The following is a 19,830-nucleotide window of genomic DNA, read 5'->3' as shown; positions in this document are numbered from 1 at the left end:
AATAGAAAAGAAAACCATGGGATAATTTGTGATTTGAAAAGCTCTTGCTAATGTAATGCTATGGGGTGTGATCCCACTTGAGCGATTTGAATTTATAAAAATCCCCTATAGCAATGCATTAGCAAGAGATTTTTCAAATCACTAGCAATTAGAAATCGCTCCTAGTGATTTTCTGGCCTAAGGGCTCAGCCACACTATAAGGCTTTTCTGAGCACTGTCATTAATTAGCACTTTCTGAACGCTTTTTAAAAAATCGCCTAAATTCACCTTCATTAAAATCGCGGTAAAAAAATCACGTAAAAATTGCCGCAATCGCGTACCTGAAAAATTGATGCGATTTGTACAGCGATTTTAATGAAGGTGCATGGAAGCGACTAAAAAGTGCTCAGAAAGCCCTTATCAATCACAAAGCGCTCAGAAAAGTGCTTGTAGTGTGGCTGAGCCCTAAATAGTGATTTTTACAGTCATGGTCCAGACCTGATAGGATTATGCACTTTTTTTTTTTATGAAGAATTCTGGCGTCTGCCAAGTGGTCAAAAATATAATAGCTAAGTGTGTGGTTGTATTGAAAAAGAGGAATGGATCTTTCCATCTTTTCATTCACCGAACCGGAGCAGTGCTTTTCACCGCTGCTAGATTTGGGCGCAGCCGGCGCCTCCATAGACTTCAATAGGAATCATTCCTATTGAAGCGCTCAGTGAGTAACGTCGGCTCCGTCAGAAGACGGAGCCGAAGTTGCTTAAAAACATAATAATTCGGCCTCCAGCAATCGCTGGAAGCCGAATTATTTCATTGCCCCACTATCCATGTCGGCCTGGAGGGGGAATAGTAATTAAATCGGCCCGGACTTGTGCAGAAGCAGGATCAGCTATATACCGCTGTATCCTGCGCCCAAGTCTACCGGCGCCGATTTCAAATGTACTCCATCGAACAGTTCCCCCAGCACTCAATAGTGCACCGTTACATAACCCATGGAAGCAGAAAGAAAAAAAAAGGCATTAGGCCTCATTCACACTAGAGCGTTTTGCCGCGATTTCGGCAAACACTCAAACGCTAGCACTTTTTAAAAGCGCTAGCATAATGAAACCCTATGGGCCCGTTCTTACTTCGGCTATTTGAGCTAATCACCGCAATTCGCCCAAAAACGGGCAAAAATGCAAAACGCAAACGCGTTACCTGCACCATTTTCAGGCGATTTCCCGGCAATCGTGTTTCAGTGCTATAGAAGCGCTAAACGCAATCGCGGCAAAATTGCCGCAGTGTTAAGTGATTTTGCCGCGTGAAATCACGGAAAAAAAATCACTCCTGCAAAAAAATCTCCAGCGTTTTGCGTTTCTAAGTGTGAATGGAGCCTGAGGCAAGACAATGATAGGTTGTCTTGCCCGAGCACACCTTGTAATTGGGAGTATTTGCAGCACCTTTCCCATCTATTCATGAACCTGCTGTGTATTGATGCCACTTTAGAACAGACTTCAAAGCAATCCTGAGTGTGTATATGTAAAAAGGGAGTGCGGAACAAAGGGCACCCAGTAGTGCTGATAGTAAAAGATCAGTATTACATACCGATACCCCTACTCATACAGAACCCTCCCACCCGACGTCTAGCTGGTGCCCCCGCACCGCTGCCCTGACTTCAGCCTGTACTGGCACCTGTGTCCTGCGGCCACCGGGCTCAGCTGCGGGAGGCGGTGGAGGAGTTCTGAGCCGACGGAATCTGAGCTGCAGCAGCGGGAGGAGGCAAACCTCCATGCAGAAGGTATGTGCAGCCCTTCTGTGCCCAGCGGCCCGGTGCAGCCTGTGCCACCCATCCTCCTGCCTGGTGCCCACCCTGCACCCCAAAGGAGCTTCCATCCTTCATCCAGCGCATCTTTCTCCTCAGCGCATGCGGAGAGTGGAGTAAATCGTAATATAAAGTATTGGGATTTGGGCGCCCGCAATGCCTGATATATAGCAGCTGCTGTATCAGCGTCTGCTATATACCGGGTGCCCAACCTCCGATATTTTGTATTGGTGCCTATGGCGGTGCCCATTTAGTCCACTTGCCGCATGCGCCCTTTTGTCCTGCTCTGATTCTGAGAATCTGACAAGCAATAATAAGCAGATTTTTTTTTTTTACTCCAAGCCCCCCCAAGCCTCTTAGATGGGTACAGAGTAAATGCTTGCACACATGTATTTGCAGAGTCTGCATCTTCTCTTGTCAGATGCGGCGGGGGGCTGATTGATCAAGGCAGGTGCAAAAACCATGGAAAGAAAGTAATACAGTTTCAGAAGGAAAAGACACATTGCGCTGGAAAATTTAGTCACATAGTACATGATGCAATGCAATTATATTGTAGTGTGACATTCACATCAGCGTGTCAGAATAATGGGAGGCATGCTGTAGCTTACTAGACAACATGTGCGTTTACAGTTGCAGTGAAGCATACGCTCTATGTACTGCATGCGTCACAACCCCCACAACGTGACATTTCCCCTTCATTGCGTTGGGATCCTGCTTTTAAAGGATGTGCAATGCAACACCCACTGTGAAACTAGACTGAGAGCTAGTTCGCACTACAAGAGCTTTTCTAAGAGCTTTCCTAATGTTATTCTATGCAAGTGTTCACACTGGAGTGATGTGATTTTGTAAAAATCCCCCATAGCATTACATTAGCAAGAGATTTTCAAATCTCTAGCGCTTGAAAAGCTCTTGTGGTGTGCACCTGCCTAAAGCCTGGTACATACTTTCAGTTATCTTACCAACTCCATGTAGTATAAGGCCCTGTTCAGACTGTCAGCGCCTGTAGAACGCGTATAAATTCAAAGAAAAGCAAGTTAAAAAAAACTCATGCGTTTTTCTTGCGTTCGAATGCATTTTCTATTGCGTTTTGCACACACACGTGACCCGGGGTAAAAAAAAAAAAATTATGGGAACCGCAGAGGGAAACGTACGCTGAAACGCAATAGTACGCGTTTTTGATACGTGTCCATAGACTTTTATTGTGTCCAGTTTCTGTGTGTGACGCACAGAACTGCGTGCAGCAATGCGGATGAGAAACAGATGCGTCTCATACGCATACATGTGAACGAGGCCATTGGAAAGCATTGATAGGCGTTTCTATGCGTATATTGTACCCGTACGCGTTCCCTCAAACCGGCTAGGAACGCACATAGTCTGAACAGGGCCTAAGGGTCTACCTACACAATCTGCTCGTATCATTCAATATCTGTTTACCCTCATACTGCATGGAGATGGTAAAATTGGTCAGTGAATGGCCAATTATAATTGAGAAGGGTGTACCAAGCTTAAAGAATAAGTGAAGTGAGAACAATATGGAGTCTGGCATATGCATTTCCTTTTAAACAATACCAATTGCCTGGCAGCTCTGCTGATCTATTTGGCTGCAGTAGTGTCAGATCTGACAATAATATCAGAAACACCTGATTTTCTGCATGCTTGTTCAGGGTCTATGGCTAAAAGTATTAGAGCAGAAGGATAGCCAGGTAACTGTCATTGCTTAAATAAATATGGCAGCCTCATATCCCTCTCACTCCAATTGGCCTTCAACCGATAAAATCCATGGTGGAGGATTTTTGTCAGTCTTCAGCCTGGTACACACGTCCAATTTTGATTGACCAATTTTACCACCTCCATGTTGTATGAGGGCTTACAGACAATCTGGTGATAGTATTCAAAATATGTTACTACACTAAGGAGGTAAAATTAGCCAATTATTGTCCCATCAAAATTGTAGGTGTGTACCAAAGTTTAGTGGTGAAGATTTAGGGCCCTTTAGGGCACATGGGCAGTTGAAGTGCGTGAACAGTTACCAAGCAGTAGCGAGCAGTTACCAGGCAGCAGAAAGCAGTAGTGAGAGTTCGACAGTATTTTCACTGCCTATCAACTGCTCGTGTGAAAGGGCCCTTAACAAGGCAAATGCAAAGAAACCTGGAGCAAAAGAGCAGCAGCTAAAAAGATCAAACCAATCTGTTTCAGCTGGTGGGTGAACCAAGCATGCTAATTGGTTGTTCAAGTTTCTCTGCGGCTGACTTGATAAATTGGCTCTGTGCGGACAAAACTGGAGCAATAGTGAATTTATTGTTCAGAGCAAAGCAGTCCGGTATCAGCTGTTACATAAAACAAGAGGGGTCATTTGTCAAGACAGACTCAAGAAACAGGAGGATGAAGCTGTTGGTCAGAACATCCAATCAGAATGGTTCTGTGATCATGCTAGGTGTGCAGAAAAACAGAGCAAAAGTGATGCGGTTTCCCCTAGCAACTAACCACATTCCTGTGGGTGAATGCTCCGGGCACTTTTGTTCCTGCTGCCCGTTTTGTCAGATCAGCCCTGTTTAACTCAGCATCTGAAATGTGACCGGTTGCTCTAGGCCAGTGATCTGCAAACTTGGCTCTCCAGCTGTTAAGGAACTACAAGTCCCACAATGCATTGCAGGAGTCTGACAGCCCCAGTCATGATACATAAAGGCAAATGCATTGTAGGACTTGTAGTTCCTTAACAGCTGGAGAGCCAAGTTTGCAGATCACTGCTCTAGGCAACATATACTCTTATTCGGGTTGGAACCCACTAGAGTGATTTTTTGAGCGTTTAGGTAGTGATTCAAAACACTAGCGATTTCCCTAAAAGCTCAGCTAATGTTAATGAATGGGCCAAATTCCACTGGAGCGATTGCGATTACCAAAATCGCTATCGCAGGACAGGCAGCATTTTGGTGGCGTTAGCGTTTGCGTTTCTGCAATGTAAAGTATCTAAGTGATGGCGTAAATCGCTCATGAATCACTACCCATAGTTATTTGAGTGCGATTTTAAATTAATGAAAACTGTAAATAAAATTATGATACATTGAAAGGACCAATCAGAATTAAAATCGCAAATCACTACACAATCGCTAGCAAAAAGCTTACACTTTTTAAAATCGCTACCAAAAATCGCTTGAAAATGCTCATTAAAAATGCTGCCGATTGCGATAGCGATTTGTAGTGGGTTCCAGGCCGTCCAACTTTTTTACTGCAGTGGTTTTGATAAATCCGATCCTTTTGTTTGTCAGCTAAAACCCATTTATCAGCTCTAGGCAACTGCTCCACTTTCCTTCCAGTTTCTTTGCACCTGTCTTTAAAAATAAATAAATAAATAAAAACAGAAACAGCCCCTATAACGTTAAGGGTCCTGTCACACTGTGCAGGCTGTGAAGCAATACCATCGCAATTACGCATTAAATGTGCAGTGCTTCAATAATGTACAATGAAAGTATGCTTCACTGCCACTGTATACACGTATGGTGTCTGGTAAACAACAGGACCCGCTGCACTGCATCCTATGTGAATGTAACATGGAAATTGCCTCGCGATGCAACGGGTGAGCGGCACTGCACGTTATCTGCACATTGTGTGGCATACAGTGCAGCATACAGTCACTGAAAAGTATACTTCACACTTAAGGGGCCCATACACCTAACGATTTTCCTGTCGATATACAGCAGATTCGATCACTGTGATCGAATCTGCTGTGAAATCATTGCGCAAACGCTGACAGAACAATCAATTTCCGTCCAAAATCGATTGTTCTTGTTGATTCCCATTGAGCCATCCGTGCGGACGATTTCGCTCGATCGCCGGTGGGTCGGGAGTGTGTCGATAGCGGCGTTCGAATGCCTGACGACCGATGCTAGCGGCAATACATTACCTGCTCCGCCGGCGCGAGTCCCCTGGTCTCCGCTGTCTTCTTCTCTGGCTGGCTTCACTTCCTGTCCCGGCAGGAAGTTTAAACAGTAGAGCGCCATCTACTGTTTAAACTTCCCCCGGCAGGAAGTTCAGTGAAGCTGGAGACCAGAGCGGAGAAGAAGACCGCGGAGAACGGGGGACTCGCGACGGATCAGGTAATGTATACTGGGGGGGGGGGGGGGGTTCGGTGGCAGCAGCTCCACAGATGGTGAATCGATTTCATGCTGATTCACAATCTGTTTGCAGTAAAGGCAGCCATACGATCACTCTCTGATCAGATTCGATCAGAGAGGGATCTATCTGTTGGCCGATCTGATGGCAAATCGACCAGTGTATGGCCACCTTTAGCGTTAATGTGCGTGTTTTGCATGCAGTTCGTTTTGATGACGCACACCGTTATACCGCAACACACCCGCCGCACCGTGGTGCAACCACAGTACCATGGGGCAAGCCACGCTACAACGCTGCCGTTCTGCCGCAACGCACCACTGTGAACATTGCTTAAAGCTCACAGAAGTGATTTCCCAGGACAGCTGGATCTGGAGAAAACATGGAGGACAGGTTAAAGAGAGCAACCCCTTCAGTGCCAGCAGTTCAAAGGACAACGTAGTGAGAGGTATATGCAGGCTGCCATGTTTATTTCTTTTTAAACAATACTAGTTGCCTGGCAGCCCTGCTGATCTATTTGGCTGCAGCAGTGTCTGAATCACACACCAGAAACAAGCATGCAGCTAATCTTGTCAAATCTGACAATGTCAGAAACACCTGATCTGCCACATGCTTGTTCAGGGTCTGTGGCTAAAAGTATTAGGCCCCATTCACAGGCATGAGTGATTTTTCCACGATTTCACGCAGAAAAGTCACTGAACACTGTGGGGATTTTGGCGCGATTGCGTTTAGCGCTTCTATAGCACTGAAACGCCATTGCCTGGAAATCGCCTGAAAATGGTTCAGGCGACACGTTTGCGTTTCACATTTTTGGGCGATTTGCGGCGATTAGCGCAAATCGCCCAAGTAAGAACAGGACCATAGGGTTTCATTACGCTAGCGCTTTTAAAAAGCACTAGCATTTGAGCGTTTTGCCGAAGTCACAGCAAAACGCTCTAGTGTGAATGGGGCCATAGAGGCAGAGGATCAACAGGATAATAGCCAGGTAACTGGTATTGTTTAAAAGGAAATAAATATGGCAGCTTCCATATACCTCTCACTACAGTTGTCCTTTCAATAAAACAAATGTTCTGACTGGTTGCCCTGGGCAACAGCTGCAGTTTTCTCGGTCTAGACCAATCAGCCTCAACATAATCTGCACATGTTCCTCTAGGAACTCATAACCAAAATAAAGTTGCAAAGCCACAAATCAAGTAAATGCATTAAGGGGTAAATCTATTCCACACATTGGAATCAGGAGCCAGTCTGTCTAGTCTGAGAGTCAGCAGGAATATTTTGGGAGAAACATCCATCAACAACAATAAGAAAAAATAAGTTGGACGCCAGCATGTACAGTATATTACATATACAGTACAATATTATACATAACCTCACACACATACACCAGGGGTGATCGATCCAACCAAAGTCTGTAGCCAGTCAAGGAGAAGTGGGGTCTAAGTATGTCATAAAATACATTGGGTTTTTTTTTAATTAGTATCTGCAAAGTATTATATATATATATATATATATATATATATATATATATATATATATATATATATATATATATATATATATATATATATATATATATAGTAACTCTTAGCAACCCCAGAATGCTTCCTGCACTTCATATATGGTTTTAATTTCTCATATTAGGTCTATATCTGTAGCTAGGGGGAAAAAATAAAACATCTAACTGCATAATCTTTGAGTTTGGGACTAAAATCAGGTGTAAACCCCAAAAAATGACTACTGTGGGCCCCCAAAATATACAGCTATCACAATGATATGAATGGGATCCATAGGTACCTCCATAGCCTCCAGAGAACATCAACCCACAGCAAACTAACACTCCTGGCGCAAATAACCTACATATCCCAATAAAATAGTGCCTGCTTGCAAAGGTGGACCATCTAGCTACAACAACACAAGCATGCCCGAATACAAAATTAATCAGAGACAATAGAAACAAAATAACAAGTGAGTGTCACAGCATCCGACTACGCAGAAGACCTCCAGCCATCCACAGCGCACAGAGGTGAACTCTTACTTTGCCCTTCGAATTTCCTGATGATGGTCCCCAGAAAGGTGTTCTGCGGGGCCACATGTCCTCTTCTCACCGGCATGGTGTTTTTAGGGGGTACGGGGGACTGAAGTGGTGCTCAGTTTTCCAAGTGTAGACAATGCTCCGCCAGGATCTCCTGCGCTGCTTACTGTCGGATCTCTCCTTGCTCACCAGCAGCACTCATCATCATCCTCTTCCTCCTCCCGTAACGATGATGAAGCCCAGAGATGCAGGGAGAAGAGGAGGAGGGGGGGTCCTCCGGCAGCACCTTGCCTGATCATTCAGGTGCTGAGCCCCCTCCCTGCAGCGGGGAACTGTGAGGGTCTCTGTCCTTCCCCTCCTCACCTCCGGAGCCTCAGGCACAGCTTGTGATGTGATGATGGGAGGAGGAGGGGAGCCAGGCAGTCACAGCGCAGCCTCTTTAGGAGACTCCATGGCAGCGGGAAGAGCATGGCTCCCTCTCCCTTATTGCTCTTAAAGGGAAATTCCACCGACGATCTGAAATTTACAGCTGTGCCCTGCGAGTCTTTTGGTTAATGGATCACAATAAAAAAAATGATATTTTTTTCTTCATTTGAAGCCAGCTAAGAATTTTCAAACGCTGCCCATAAAGTGTATAATCTTTCAGCCCAGTTGGTCATTAGATTAGTCAAAACCATTTATCATGCAAAAATTGTGTTGCCCATTGGTATTGCGATTGACCCGCGAACGTCATTACGTGATCAGCAAAGATTGTTCTTGGTAATGTTGATCGTGATATCGATCACGGATTGCTTGTGGTGCCAATTGGTGGTGCGGTTGTATAGTGTGTGACTGGCTCTAAGCCTTGTACACTATTTTTGATTGCCCATTGTTTTCACTTTTATGTAGTACTAGGCCTAAGGCCGTGACCTCCGCACTGCCTCTCTCCCTTACATGGAGCGCACGCTACTCACGCACACGTAACCCCCTGGCTCTGTCCTCCTCCTGTCCCAACGGCCCCTTGCGTGCTACACATGTGCAGTAGCACAAAAGCACGGACACAGGGACAGGAGAGGATGCAGGGACACATGGGTTTTATAGTATAGGACTAGTAGACCCTGCCCGTTTAAAAACGGGCTCTAGGTCTACGGCCGCCGCCACGCGCCCGATGCAGGCGCGCGCTCGCCCCCGCCCACCTCGCTCACCCGTCCAGCTCCCTGGCCCCAGCTGTTAAAAATCCTGGGACACGGACAAAATTGCTGGACGCAGCGACACTTATCTTTTTGAGGTAGGACTAGGTGGACCAAGCCTGTTAATATAACGGGCTCTAGTCCCTCACAACCCCCCTCCCCTATGACTGCCGCTGCATGTAAGCGTGCATGCACACACATGCACACGCATGCCCACATACCTACGTGCACACATGCCCCCCGCCCCCCCCCCTCCCCTCCCCGTCCTCCTCCTGTCCCAACAGCTACACATGCGCAGTAGCTAAAACACATGGACACAGGGACAGGAGGGTGACGCAGGGACAGAGGGATTTTATTGTATAGGATGAAAGCTTACCTACACAATCTGTTTATAGCATTCAAAATATGTTGGCTTTTATGCTACATGAAGGTGGTAAAATTTGGGCAATCAGAATTGGATGTGTACTAGGCTTTATTGAATTCAGGGGCCTTTCTGGTCTTTTTCTCATTCCAGGCAATAAATCCTGTGGTGTGCCCCCACTCCCACACACTCTTTAGATAGGGGAGGGGCATCCCCTGTCTTCCTTGCCTCTCAAAACACACGTTACAAGCAGTCAGCTGCAACACAATTGTTCCTCAGTGTTGCAGAAAGCCTCCTGCTTCTCTTCCCCATGGCCCAGGGCAGGATTTACCATAAGGCACTGTAGGCACATGCCTACAGGCGCCTGATGATGGAAGAGTGGCTCACTCCCCTTCCCTAGTGCCTCCCTCCCTCCTTCCCTATGCAGAATCCTGAGCAGAGCATAATTGAGAGGTTACTCAGCTCTCAGCATTCCACTGACCAGATCTCCCTTCATTCGGGGGCAGTGGGCACCACTAGCTACTTAATAGTAATGGTAACTCCGGCTACCTAATGCTAAGGGACACCTGTAGCTACCTATTGACAGGCAAGGGAAGTAGGGGAGAAGTGAAAGCTGGTGACAGTGGCAAGGGAGAAGTGACATTTGCTGTGCGGTTCTGCGGGGGTTTGTAGGTTCATGGATGGGTGCCAGTACATCTGTGCCTATAGGCTCCAGTAATGTACATCTGGGCCTGTCCCCACCCCTCTCTATAGAACAGTACACATAGCTCAGCTGATCCCAGCATGCAATACTGCTACCAGCAGCCAGCAAAGTGTCTGCCTGAAGGATCATTTATACACTCAGGTCTATGTTTGAACAGCTGAAATACTGAAAGTTATGCCATCAATCCTTGCACCGGGGCCCATAGCTCCTAATCTACGGCACTGCCATCAATCCTTGCAATAAATAGAGCTAAATGCATTGTCCTTTTCATGACACAAGTGGAAATTCCCTTTAAAGTGTCAGCAGGCTGGCCCCCTCCCCCTATCAGCTCCCCTCGTATGTGTCTGGCACATGGCATTCCCAGCATTCATAGCTGTCAGCGGTCACCAGACAGCTTGGAGGAGACTATAGGAATGTACGGAAACAATGACAACTGTGAAGGAAAACATTTTATCAGTGTTGTTACCAGTCTTATATTGTAGTTTAATTTTATTAAAGTCATCATTTCTTTTCTATTGGCAGCCAGCTATGAATTTCCCAGACTGACCGTAAGCATGCCCTTCTTTGCCCGCATGGGACCTGAACGGTCCTTGGAGTAAGGACTGCCTAAAAATTCCGTACCCCTGATAAAGAGGCTGGCTGGATAAGTGGCCAAGCCTCCACCCTCCATCAGCTTTTGTAATCTGGACTGATGCTGTTGTCACGGCGACCTTTTTATGTCATTTTTTTCAAACACCCTATTTGTTATTTTTTTTAGTTTTCTGTTTTCATCATGTACTCTGCTTTAAGTGTTCCATAAAGCTCATTTTGTTTACTTGTACTTACTCTCTATCTAACGCGCTCATAAGTGGTTTTACATTTGTGTATTTAAACTTTATATAGCACTTTGTGGACACAACTATAGTCACATTTGATCCGAGTCATTTGATTTTGGAGACTGCTACTTAGCCATTGCCTCAATATCAGCATTTCTAAGATCAGTGCACAGATCAGTGCTTATAGTACACCTGAACTGAAAGTAGTATGGAACCTGACATATTTATTTCCTTTTAAACAATACTAGTAGCCTGGCATCCTGCTGATCTTTCATGCATCAGTAGAGTCTGAATCACACACCTGAAACAAGCATGTAGCAAATGCAGTCAAACTTAAAGCTAACCAGAGACGAGGGGGGTAAAATAATTCATACTTACCCGGGGCTTCCTCCAGCTCCATGGCCATTGTTGCCTCCTTCACTGTCCACCAGGGTGCCTCTGTTCACCTGCTATCAGCCCCAGTAATTCACCTTCAGTCACGTCAGTCGTGCTCTTCTGTGCATGCGTGCCCTGGCCACGTTCAGCGCCTGCACAGTGCTACCTACGCAGGCACAGGAAGCTCCTGGTGGCGTGAATGTGGTGGGTGTGGGGAGCCAGCCCACGCCAGAAGAGCCCAACTGATGTGACTGAGCATTTGTATGGGCAACACGGCGTAGTGATTAGCGCTCTTGCCTTGCAACGCTGGGTCCCCGGTTCGTATCCCAGCCAGGTCAACATCTGCAAGGAGTTTGTATGTTCTCCCCGTGTCTGCGTGGGTTTCCTCTGGGTACTCTGGTTTCCTCCCATGTCCCAAAAACATACCGATAAGTTAATTGGCTTCCCCCTAAAATTGGCCCTGCACTATGATACATACACTACACGATACATAAATAGACATATGACTATGGTAGGGATTAGATTGTGAGCCCCTCAGAGGGACAGTTAAGTGAGAAGACAATTTGCTCTGTACAGCGCTGCGGAAGATGTCGGCGCTATATAAATACTAAATAATAATAATTTGTATGAGGTGGTTAGTGTTTGGGCTCCTGAGCAGGAACATTTAAAGAGATTTATTTAGTCATCGTTTATTGCTTAAAAAAACAATAAAAAAAACTCATAAGACAGAGAACGGTTTGTTGATCCAATTTTTATAAATTAATTCTCATTTTTCTATTTAAATATATAAACAGCAAAGTCCCTAGTATCCGGCACCGGCTGGGATCCCCTGCCGCTATATACATGTACTTGCCGATTGCTTAAGCAACCTATCAGAAACGCACTAACCTCCCCCGCCATGCTAAATAAAATACTCTCCGAGTGTCAAGTGAGTGTCCAGCAACATCCACTAACCTTCCTGTCGCTCACACCGCAAAAAAATCACCAAAAACATTTCAGTTATCCCCTCAGGCATGCCGGATAGTTGAGATTTCCAATTGCCTGAGTTCTGGATACTGGGGACTTTACAATATATATATATATATATATATATATATATATATATATATATATACACACACACACCCTCTTTCCCCGAAAATAAGCCCTACCCTTAAAGTAAGCCCTAGCTGGAATTTTGATCATGCTTGAAATATAAGTTCTACCCCGAAAATAAGCCCTAGAAGAAGTTAAAGAGGAGGAAGAGGCGGCCAGCAATCGGTTGCACAATGCCGATCGGGCACCGGTCCAGTCATCTCAGTACACAGCAAGGTTATCAGCTGTGTGTAGGGATGACAGGGCAGGTGCCTGATCAGTACAGTAGCATACCTTCTAAACCAGGAACAGCACAATACAAAGGAACAGGAAATGTTCTGCTGAGAGACACTTTCTGATAGAAATATAAGACATCCCCTGAAAATAAGCTCTAGCCTAGCACATCTTTTGATGCAAAAATTAATTTAAGACAGTGGGCTTGACTCACAAAGCAGTGCTAACTGTTAGCACGCTTGTGAAAAGCCCATTATCACGCCTAAACTCAGTTTAAGTGTGATAAAATAACCTCGCGCGCAAAGTCCCGTGCGCAAAACTTTGGTTGGCATGGCTGTGCGACTTTAACGCCATTAAGTTCGCACCCCATGCGACCTTATAGACGCATCGGGTGCGCCATTAAAGTCGCACCGCGATGCGACTTTGCATGCGCAAAACTATGCGCGCGGGACTTTTACGCGCGGCGTTATTTTAGAAAGCGGTGCTAACCCAGTTAGCACCCAGTTATCACGCCTAAAGGCTTTTAGGCGTGCTAACTGGGTTAGCACTGCTTTGTGAATCAAGCCCAGTGTCTTATTTTCAGGGAAACACGGGTATATATATCATTTTTTTTTTCAAAAAAATTCTCTAACATAACTTTCCATTTAGTATCTTCACCTTGAATCAGCGTTTAAGTCAGTTCTATTTATTGCTTATTGCCGGAGATGCAGAAAACACCTTCATCACAATTATTCAATAGCCAACTCTCCCAGGATTACAGCTTCTATAAACATGATGGACAAGCACGTAAAACGTACCCATGAAGCTCATGCATTTGCAATTGGAATGGGCAGCGCTCTGTATTTATGTGTGAACTCTTCACTGTAAGGTTTGAATTGCAAGATGTGAAATCTGCTTTATTGATTTTAAATAATCAACCCCAAGCCCTGAATCTGCGGAGTATTCAGACATTACACATGGCCTGACCCTGTGTAAACTCCACCAGCCACACTCTGAGCTCTTCTGCAGGCAACTCTTTAGCTGAAAAGGACTGTCACATGCTGTAGCCATAAGACATAGACTTGATGTTATTAGACAGCGAGGGCCGTAGTTCACAAATCTCGCCATGATCTCAGTGTTTGATCACATGCGGCAGCAAACAAAGCCCTTAAAATGTGTCTGGTGTTTTGGGAGACCCTATTAAAGGATACCAAAGGTGAGAGGTATATGGAGGCTGCCATTTTATCTCCTTTTAACCTCCTTAGCGGTAACCCCGTGCTGGACACGGGGTAAGCCGCCGCGGAGGATTCCTCAGGCCCTGCTGGGCCGATTTGCATACATTTTTTTTCAAACACGCAGCTAGCACTTTGCTAGCTGCGTGTTTGTTGCGATCGCCGCCGCCCGCCGCCGATGCGCAGCTACCCGCCACGATTCAGGCCCCCCCCCCCGCATACCCCTTGCGCAGCCTGGCCAATCGCGGCCAGGCTGTGCTATGGGGTGGATCGGGATTCACTGTGACGTCGGCGACGTCGATGACGTAACTCCGTTCGTCGACATGGCGACGGGGTAAGCCCTCAAGGAAATCCCGTTCAGAACGGGATTTTTTTAGCATGTAGGCTAGCTACATGCTAAAAAAAAAAAAAAAAAGTGAAAAAAACCCTCCCGCGGCCGCGCAGCCGCACATATCATACCGCCAGGGAGGTTAAACAATACCAGTAGCCTGGCAGTCCTCCTGACTTTTACCCATAAACCCTGAACAGGTGTGCAGCAGATCAGGTATTCTGACTCAGCTGACTGGTTTTACTGGATTAGCCATATGCTTGCTCCAGGGTTTTGACTCAGACACTTCTTATGCCAGAAGATCTACAGGGCTGCCAGGCAACTGGTATTGTTTACAAGGAAATAAATATGGCAGCCCTCATATACCTCTCACCTCAGGTATCCTTTAAGCTCACCATCATCCCATGTCATTTTAAGGGTATGTCAACTACGTTGTTAACTATGACACTTTCTAGTCTCGGTGTAGCCAAGGGCTTTACTGTATATAACTTAAAGTGAAACTTAAAGTGGACCTGAACTCTTGCACTGGACAGAAGGAAAACATAGAGAAATACACCCTGTATGTATTTAGAGTGTTTAGCCCTTTCTAATTCCCCCTCATCTGTGACTAATCACAAGCTGGAATTTGATCTTCCAGATGAGCCAGCTGCCAGCCACGGCAGCGGCGCCACAATGACCCAGAGGCATGTCATTGTGCACACAACATGTCTATGGGTCATATTTGGATTATAATATGCAACCTCGGGTTCTCTTTAAAGGATACCCGAACTGACATGTGACATGATGAGGTAGACATGTGTATGTGCAGTGCCTAGCACACAAATAACTATGCTGTGTTCCTTTTTTTCTTTATGTGCCTGAAAGAGTTAAATATCAGGTATGTAAGTGGCTGACTCAGTCCTGACTCAGACAGGAAGTGACTACAGTGTGACCCTCACTGATAAGACATTCCAACTATAAAACACTTTCCTAGCAGAAAATGGCTTCTGACAGCAAGAACGAGATAAAAAAGGAAATTTCTTATCAGTGAGGGTCACACTGTAGTCAGGACTGAGTCAGCCACTTACATATCTGATATTTAACTCTTTCAGGCAGAGAAAGAGAAAAAGGAACACAGCATAGTTATTTGTGTGCTAGGCACTGTACATACACATGTCTACCTCATCATGTCACATGTCAGTTCGGGTATCCTTTAAGCTTCCCTTTAATTAATCAAACTTGTTTTTCAAATATCCATTAATAAATTATTTAGTAAGTGTGCATCTTTTGCAGAATCTTACCTATCCCTGATTTATATTGTTAAATTTACTTAAATTTACTGCTCATGAGATGTTTTTTTTCTCCCTGTGAAGTGAGCAGGAACATCATATGATTTCCCAGAATACTCTGGGGCAGAAGGCTGCATGACATCATAACCTAAGGACTGGGAAGACGGGGATACATACCAATATACAGCATTATATACAGTAGATATAGGGAGTGTTTTTGATGCTGAAACTGGAATAATTAAGATTGCATGTGACTTTTGAGTATAGAAGAGCAGAGGGCATTGCAGGGATAGGCTAAGGAGAAGGTTTCTCTTAATTGGCTCCTCACAGATTCCACCCACAGCCCTTCACCCCTTCTCAGTTGACACTGGCAGCTCTGCCAAATTTAACAAACACTTTTCATTCAAGGCTGATTGTTCACTGATAAGTTGCTTGAAGTTCAGCATCCCTTTATGCTTTCCCAGTACAATTTAGGACCACAAACTCCTCCTGTTTGTGTCAGCTACTTACTTCTGTCCTAGCTCCTATAGACTAACACACACGCCATCCATCATTAGTACCTTGCATCACAGAGGTACCACTGGGACTAAGCAAGCTCCTAGTCTAATTGGGGAGCATGGATGCCTGGGAGAGGAAAATGGCCACACACCCACTAGCTACGGAAACATGCTGACGGGAGCGGGAATAAATACAGGGATTCCCTCCTGTGTATTTTTATTTTAAGGTTTAAATAGGCTTTAAAGTGAACTTGTAATGCATACTGAAGATGAATGTATTGCTATGTCTGGATTTCAGCAATGGCATGACTTATTAGAATGGATGGAGCCAAGCACAATTCCATGGGCAAAGGGGAGACACAGATCTGCTTGACTGACTAGTACAGTAGAAAGATTTCACTGCAGCTTTTTAGCGGCTGCATTAGAAGGGGGTGGGGGAAGCTTATCAATGTTGGAATAAACTACAACCAAACTTTTATCAGGGGCAAACCCAGGATTTTCAAGTGGGGGATTCCTGAAAGATCTCCTTAGCCATGCACAATACAGTATAATAATATGGTAGGACATCATGATGGGTACACATAATGCAATTTCCCGTCCAACTGACCGACAACGGAATTGATCAGGAGCAGTTTGGATACAGATAATAATGAGGACAGCTGACATTGGTAATGAAGGGGAAAGTGAAGCATTCACACAGCAGTGCACGGGGCTGTGCTCATACCTGACTCCGTTAAGTTCCCCAGAGCTGCTCCATACTCTGTACACACGCTGCTGCTCCATGCTCTGCACACACACTGCTGCTCCATGCTCTGCACACACACTGCTGCTCCATGCTCTGCACACACACTGCTGCTCCATGCTCTGTACACACGCTGCTGCTCCATGCTCTGTACACACACTGCTGCTCCATGCTCTGCACACATGCTGCTGCTCCATGCTCTGCACACATGCTGCTGCTCCATGCTCTGCACACATGCTGCTGCTCCATGCTCTGCACACACACTACTGCTCCACGCTCTGTACACACACTGCTGCTCCATGCTCTGTACACACGCTGCTGCTACATCCAAAGTTAACTGTAGCAGGGAAAGAAAGGGAGCAGAGCTGTGAGCTGCAGGATACCTGCAGATATTCTGGTGCTTCAAGATGGGTGTCCCTAGACACTGCACCGGCCCTGGTCTGAGGGGGGATTCTGAGCAGCTGTAATACCCCCACCAATGTTTATTACACATCACAGTTTGTCAAAGGCAGAGCCCTTAACCAGTACACTATCCAGCCACTATAATAACTATAAATCATGAGGCCCACAGCAAAACTTTGATGTAGCCCCCTTTTGTTTACACCTTTTTCCTTGCCTGGCCCTGGTCAGCCTTGCAGCCTGGGAACCAATGTTGAAAGGGTAATGAAACAAGTGTGGACAATGTAATCTTCAAACCTATAACAAGTGTAGCCAGTGCCGGATTTGTACTTTTTACAGCCCAGGGCCCACTATCACCAGCTGTCCCCAGACCAACAGCATCCTACCCCCCTCCCCCTAACATAGCAGGGATAAGATTCTATTCTCCTCTGAAGACAGTTAGTGATAAGTGATGGCAGGGATTAGATTGCAAGCTCCTTGGTGAGCGGCACTTTCGGTGAGTGACAGGCGACTCAGGGATCGCTGTAAGTGCCTCTTCATCCCCCGAGTGCCAAACCCGGCTGTTTGTAGCCGCCCACTTCTCTGTGCAAACTATGTGTAGCAGGACAAATGTTCGGCGGGCTAACTGCTACTGCCACCCTGCTGCCCGCAGTGCGTCTCTTGCTTTTCTGGTGCCCTAGGCCATGGCCTTTGTGGCCTTACCTGAAATCCAGTTATGAGTGTAGCCACAAAAACACCAGATCTAACGGATGGACACCTTTGTCAGAGGGAGTGAAGTAGTAGATAAGGCCCCCTTACAGCTCTGGGCCCCCCTGCAGTCGCAGGAGCTGATGCCTGTAGTTACACCCCTGGACACGGGACAGCTTATTTCATTAACTGCCCATTTGCAATCAGGACAATACAGTTCTGGATCTAAGCTGTATCCCTCTAAGTAACGTTTGGAGAAGTGGAGTATTCACCTGTGTAATGGTGGCTGTAGTGCCAATATTGCATACGGACTCAGAATATGCCGACACTGCAGCTTCTGTTAACTGTTAACAGTCATATCATACCAGTTAGCTCACCTCTTCTGCCAGCAACATAAATCATGTGTGATAAACCTGCTTAGTGGTGCAATAATAGAATTGTATACAGACTTGAAAAAACATACCGCAAGGGAAATCCATGTTTTTCTGGGGTCAATAAAGATAACTGAATCTTACATGGTATCTATAAGGATTGTTCAGCTATGGTTAAGCATTCTCAAAATCAACTTTCTTGACATGCGCTAAAGGGGAACTCTAGGCTTTTATAACATTTCCAATGTACATTCCCGCCTTCCTGAAATATTTCACTGTGGAACAGAGATGGATTAAGATGTAATTGGGACAGAGACAAGGTAGTAGATTTAAACCACCCTTGTGGTCTTTTTGGAAAGCTGAGGTGGAGAGATTCAGAGAAGGTGGCTGGTGTGCTCCTTGACACCCAGTAGGCCCCAGGCAGCTGCCTAGGTTGCCTGGTGGATGGTCATTCCTGCTATGCTGTGGAACTAACCAAAATGTTTTCTGATACCTTCAAACAGTTTTGTATATCCTGATGACATCTTTATCCTAGTCCTGCCGCACTATTGTTCCAGCAGGGCTGTAGGGAGTGACGCTACACTGTATCTGTGTAATATAGAGCCTATGGCAAATATAGAAATTGTGTCCCCACAATCAGAACCCCCTTCCTCTCTAAAAACAACATCCTTTCTTGTGTACATGTGTTATGGTTTTCTGTGTTTTTGGGCTCAGGATATTGCTGAAGTTACTTTTTTGTAGGGATGGGACGAATCCACAATTTCTTCGAATCCGAATCCGGATCCGAATCTAAAAAGGTTCTCGAATATCTCGAACCTTTCGAATCCCGAATCTAACGAATCCTGCACATACGAATTGTGCGATCCGTGGTATAGTTGCCCGCAGTATAGGTAGCCAGGCATAGGTAGCGAGGTAAAGGTGCCTTCAGTATAGCTAGCTAGGTATGGGTGCCTTCAATATTGGTAGCTTTCAGTATAGGTAGCAAGGTATATGGGCCTTCAGTATAGGTAGCAGGGTATATGGGCCTTCAGTATAGGTAGCAGGGTATATGGGCCTTCAGTATAGGTAGCAGGGTATATGGGCCTTCAGTATAGGTAACAGGGTATATAGAGGCCTTAAGTATAGGTAGGTATGTAGGTAGGTATAGGGGCCTTTAGGTAGGTAAAGGGACCTTCAGTATAGGTAGCAGGGTATAGGGCCTTAAGTATAGGTAGGTATGTAGGTAGGTATAGGGGCCTTTAGGTAGGTAGGTAGGTACGTATAGGGGGCCTTTAGGTAGGTATAGTGGCCTGAAGGTAGGTAGGTAGGTATAGTGGCCGGTAGGTAGGTATAGTGTCCTGTAGGTAGGTAGGTAGTTAAAGGGACCTTCAGTATAGGTAGCAGGGTATAGGGCCTTAAGTATAGGTAGGTATGTAGGTAGGTAGGTATAGGGGCCTTTAGGTAGGTAGGTATAGGGGCCTTTAGGTAGGTAGGTAGGTAGGTACGTATAGGGGGCCTTTAGGTAGGTATAGTGGCCTGAAGGTAGGTAGGTAGGTATAGTGGCCGGTAGGTAGGTAGGTATAGTGTCCTGTAGGTAGGTAGGTAGTTAAAGGGACCTTCAGTATAGGTAGCAGGGTATAGGGCCTTAAGTATAGGTAGGTATGTAGGTAGGTAGGTATAGGGGCCTTTAGGTAGGTA

At 45.7% G+C, this 19,830-nt stretch overlaps 1 protein-coding gene across 8 annotated transcripts in view; it reads right to left on the bottom strand.

Annotated features, from left to right (window-relative positions):
- KCNH7 (potassium voltage-gated channel subfamily H member 7) overlaps nucleotides 1–18,124 on the bottom strand; it is a 567,276-nt gene extending 549,152 nt beyond the window's left edge. For 7 of the 8 annotated variants that reach the window (XM_068245631.1, XM_068245632.1, XM_068245633.1 and 4 more), the window contains exon 1: nucleotides 7,923–8,269. In XM_068245631.1, coding sequence (XP_068101732.1) covers nucleotides 7,923–7,998 — 76 coding nt within the window. In that variant the 5' untranslated portion in view covers nucleotides 7,999–8,269. Of the gene's footprint in view, nucleotides 1–7,922; nucleotides 8,270–18,054 lie in introns of those variants that run through there. The other variant, XM_068245637.1, reaches the window with a different exon arrangement.
- Between the last annotated feature and the right edge of the window lie 1,706 nt (nucleotides 18,125–19,830).

This window comes from Hyperolius riggenbachi, chromosome 7 (genome assembly GCF_040937935.1).
Source record: "Hyperolius riggenbachi isolate aHypRig1 chromosome 7, aHypRig1.pri, whole genome shotgun sequence".
In the NCBI taxonomy this organism is placed as follows: Eukaryota; Metazoa; Chordata; class Amphibia; order Anura; family Hyperoliidae; genus Hyperolius; species Hyperolius riggenbachi.
Note: the sequence above shows the minus strand (reverse complement) of the source record. Positions and strands in the feature narration are given on the sequence as shown.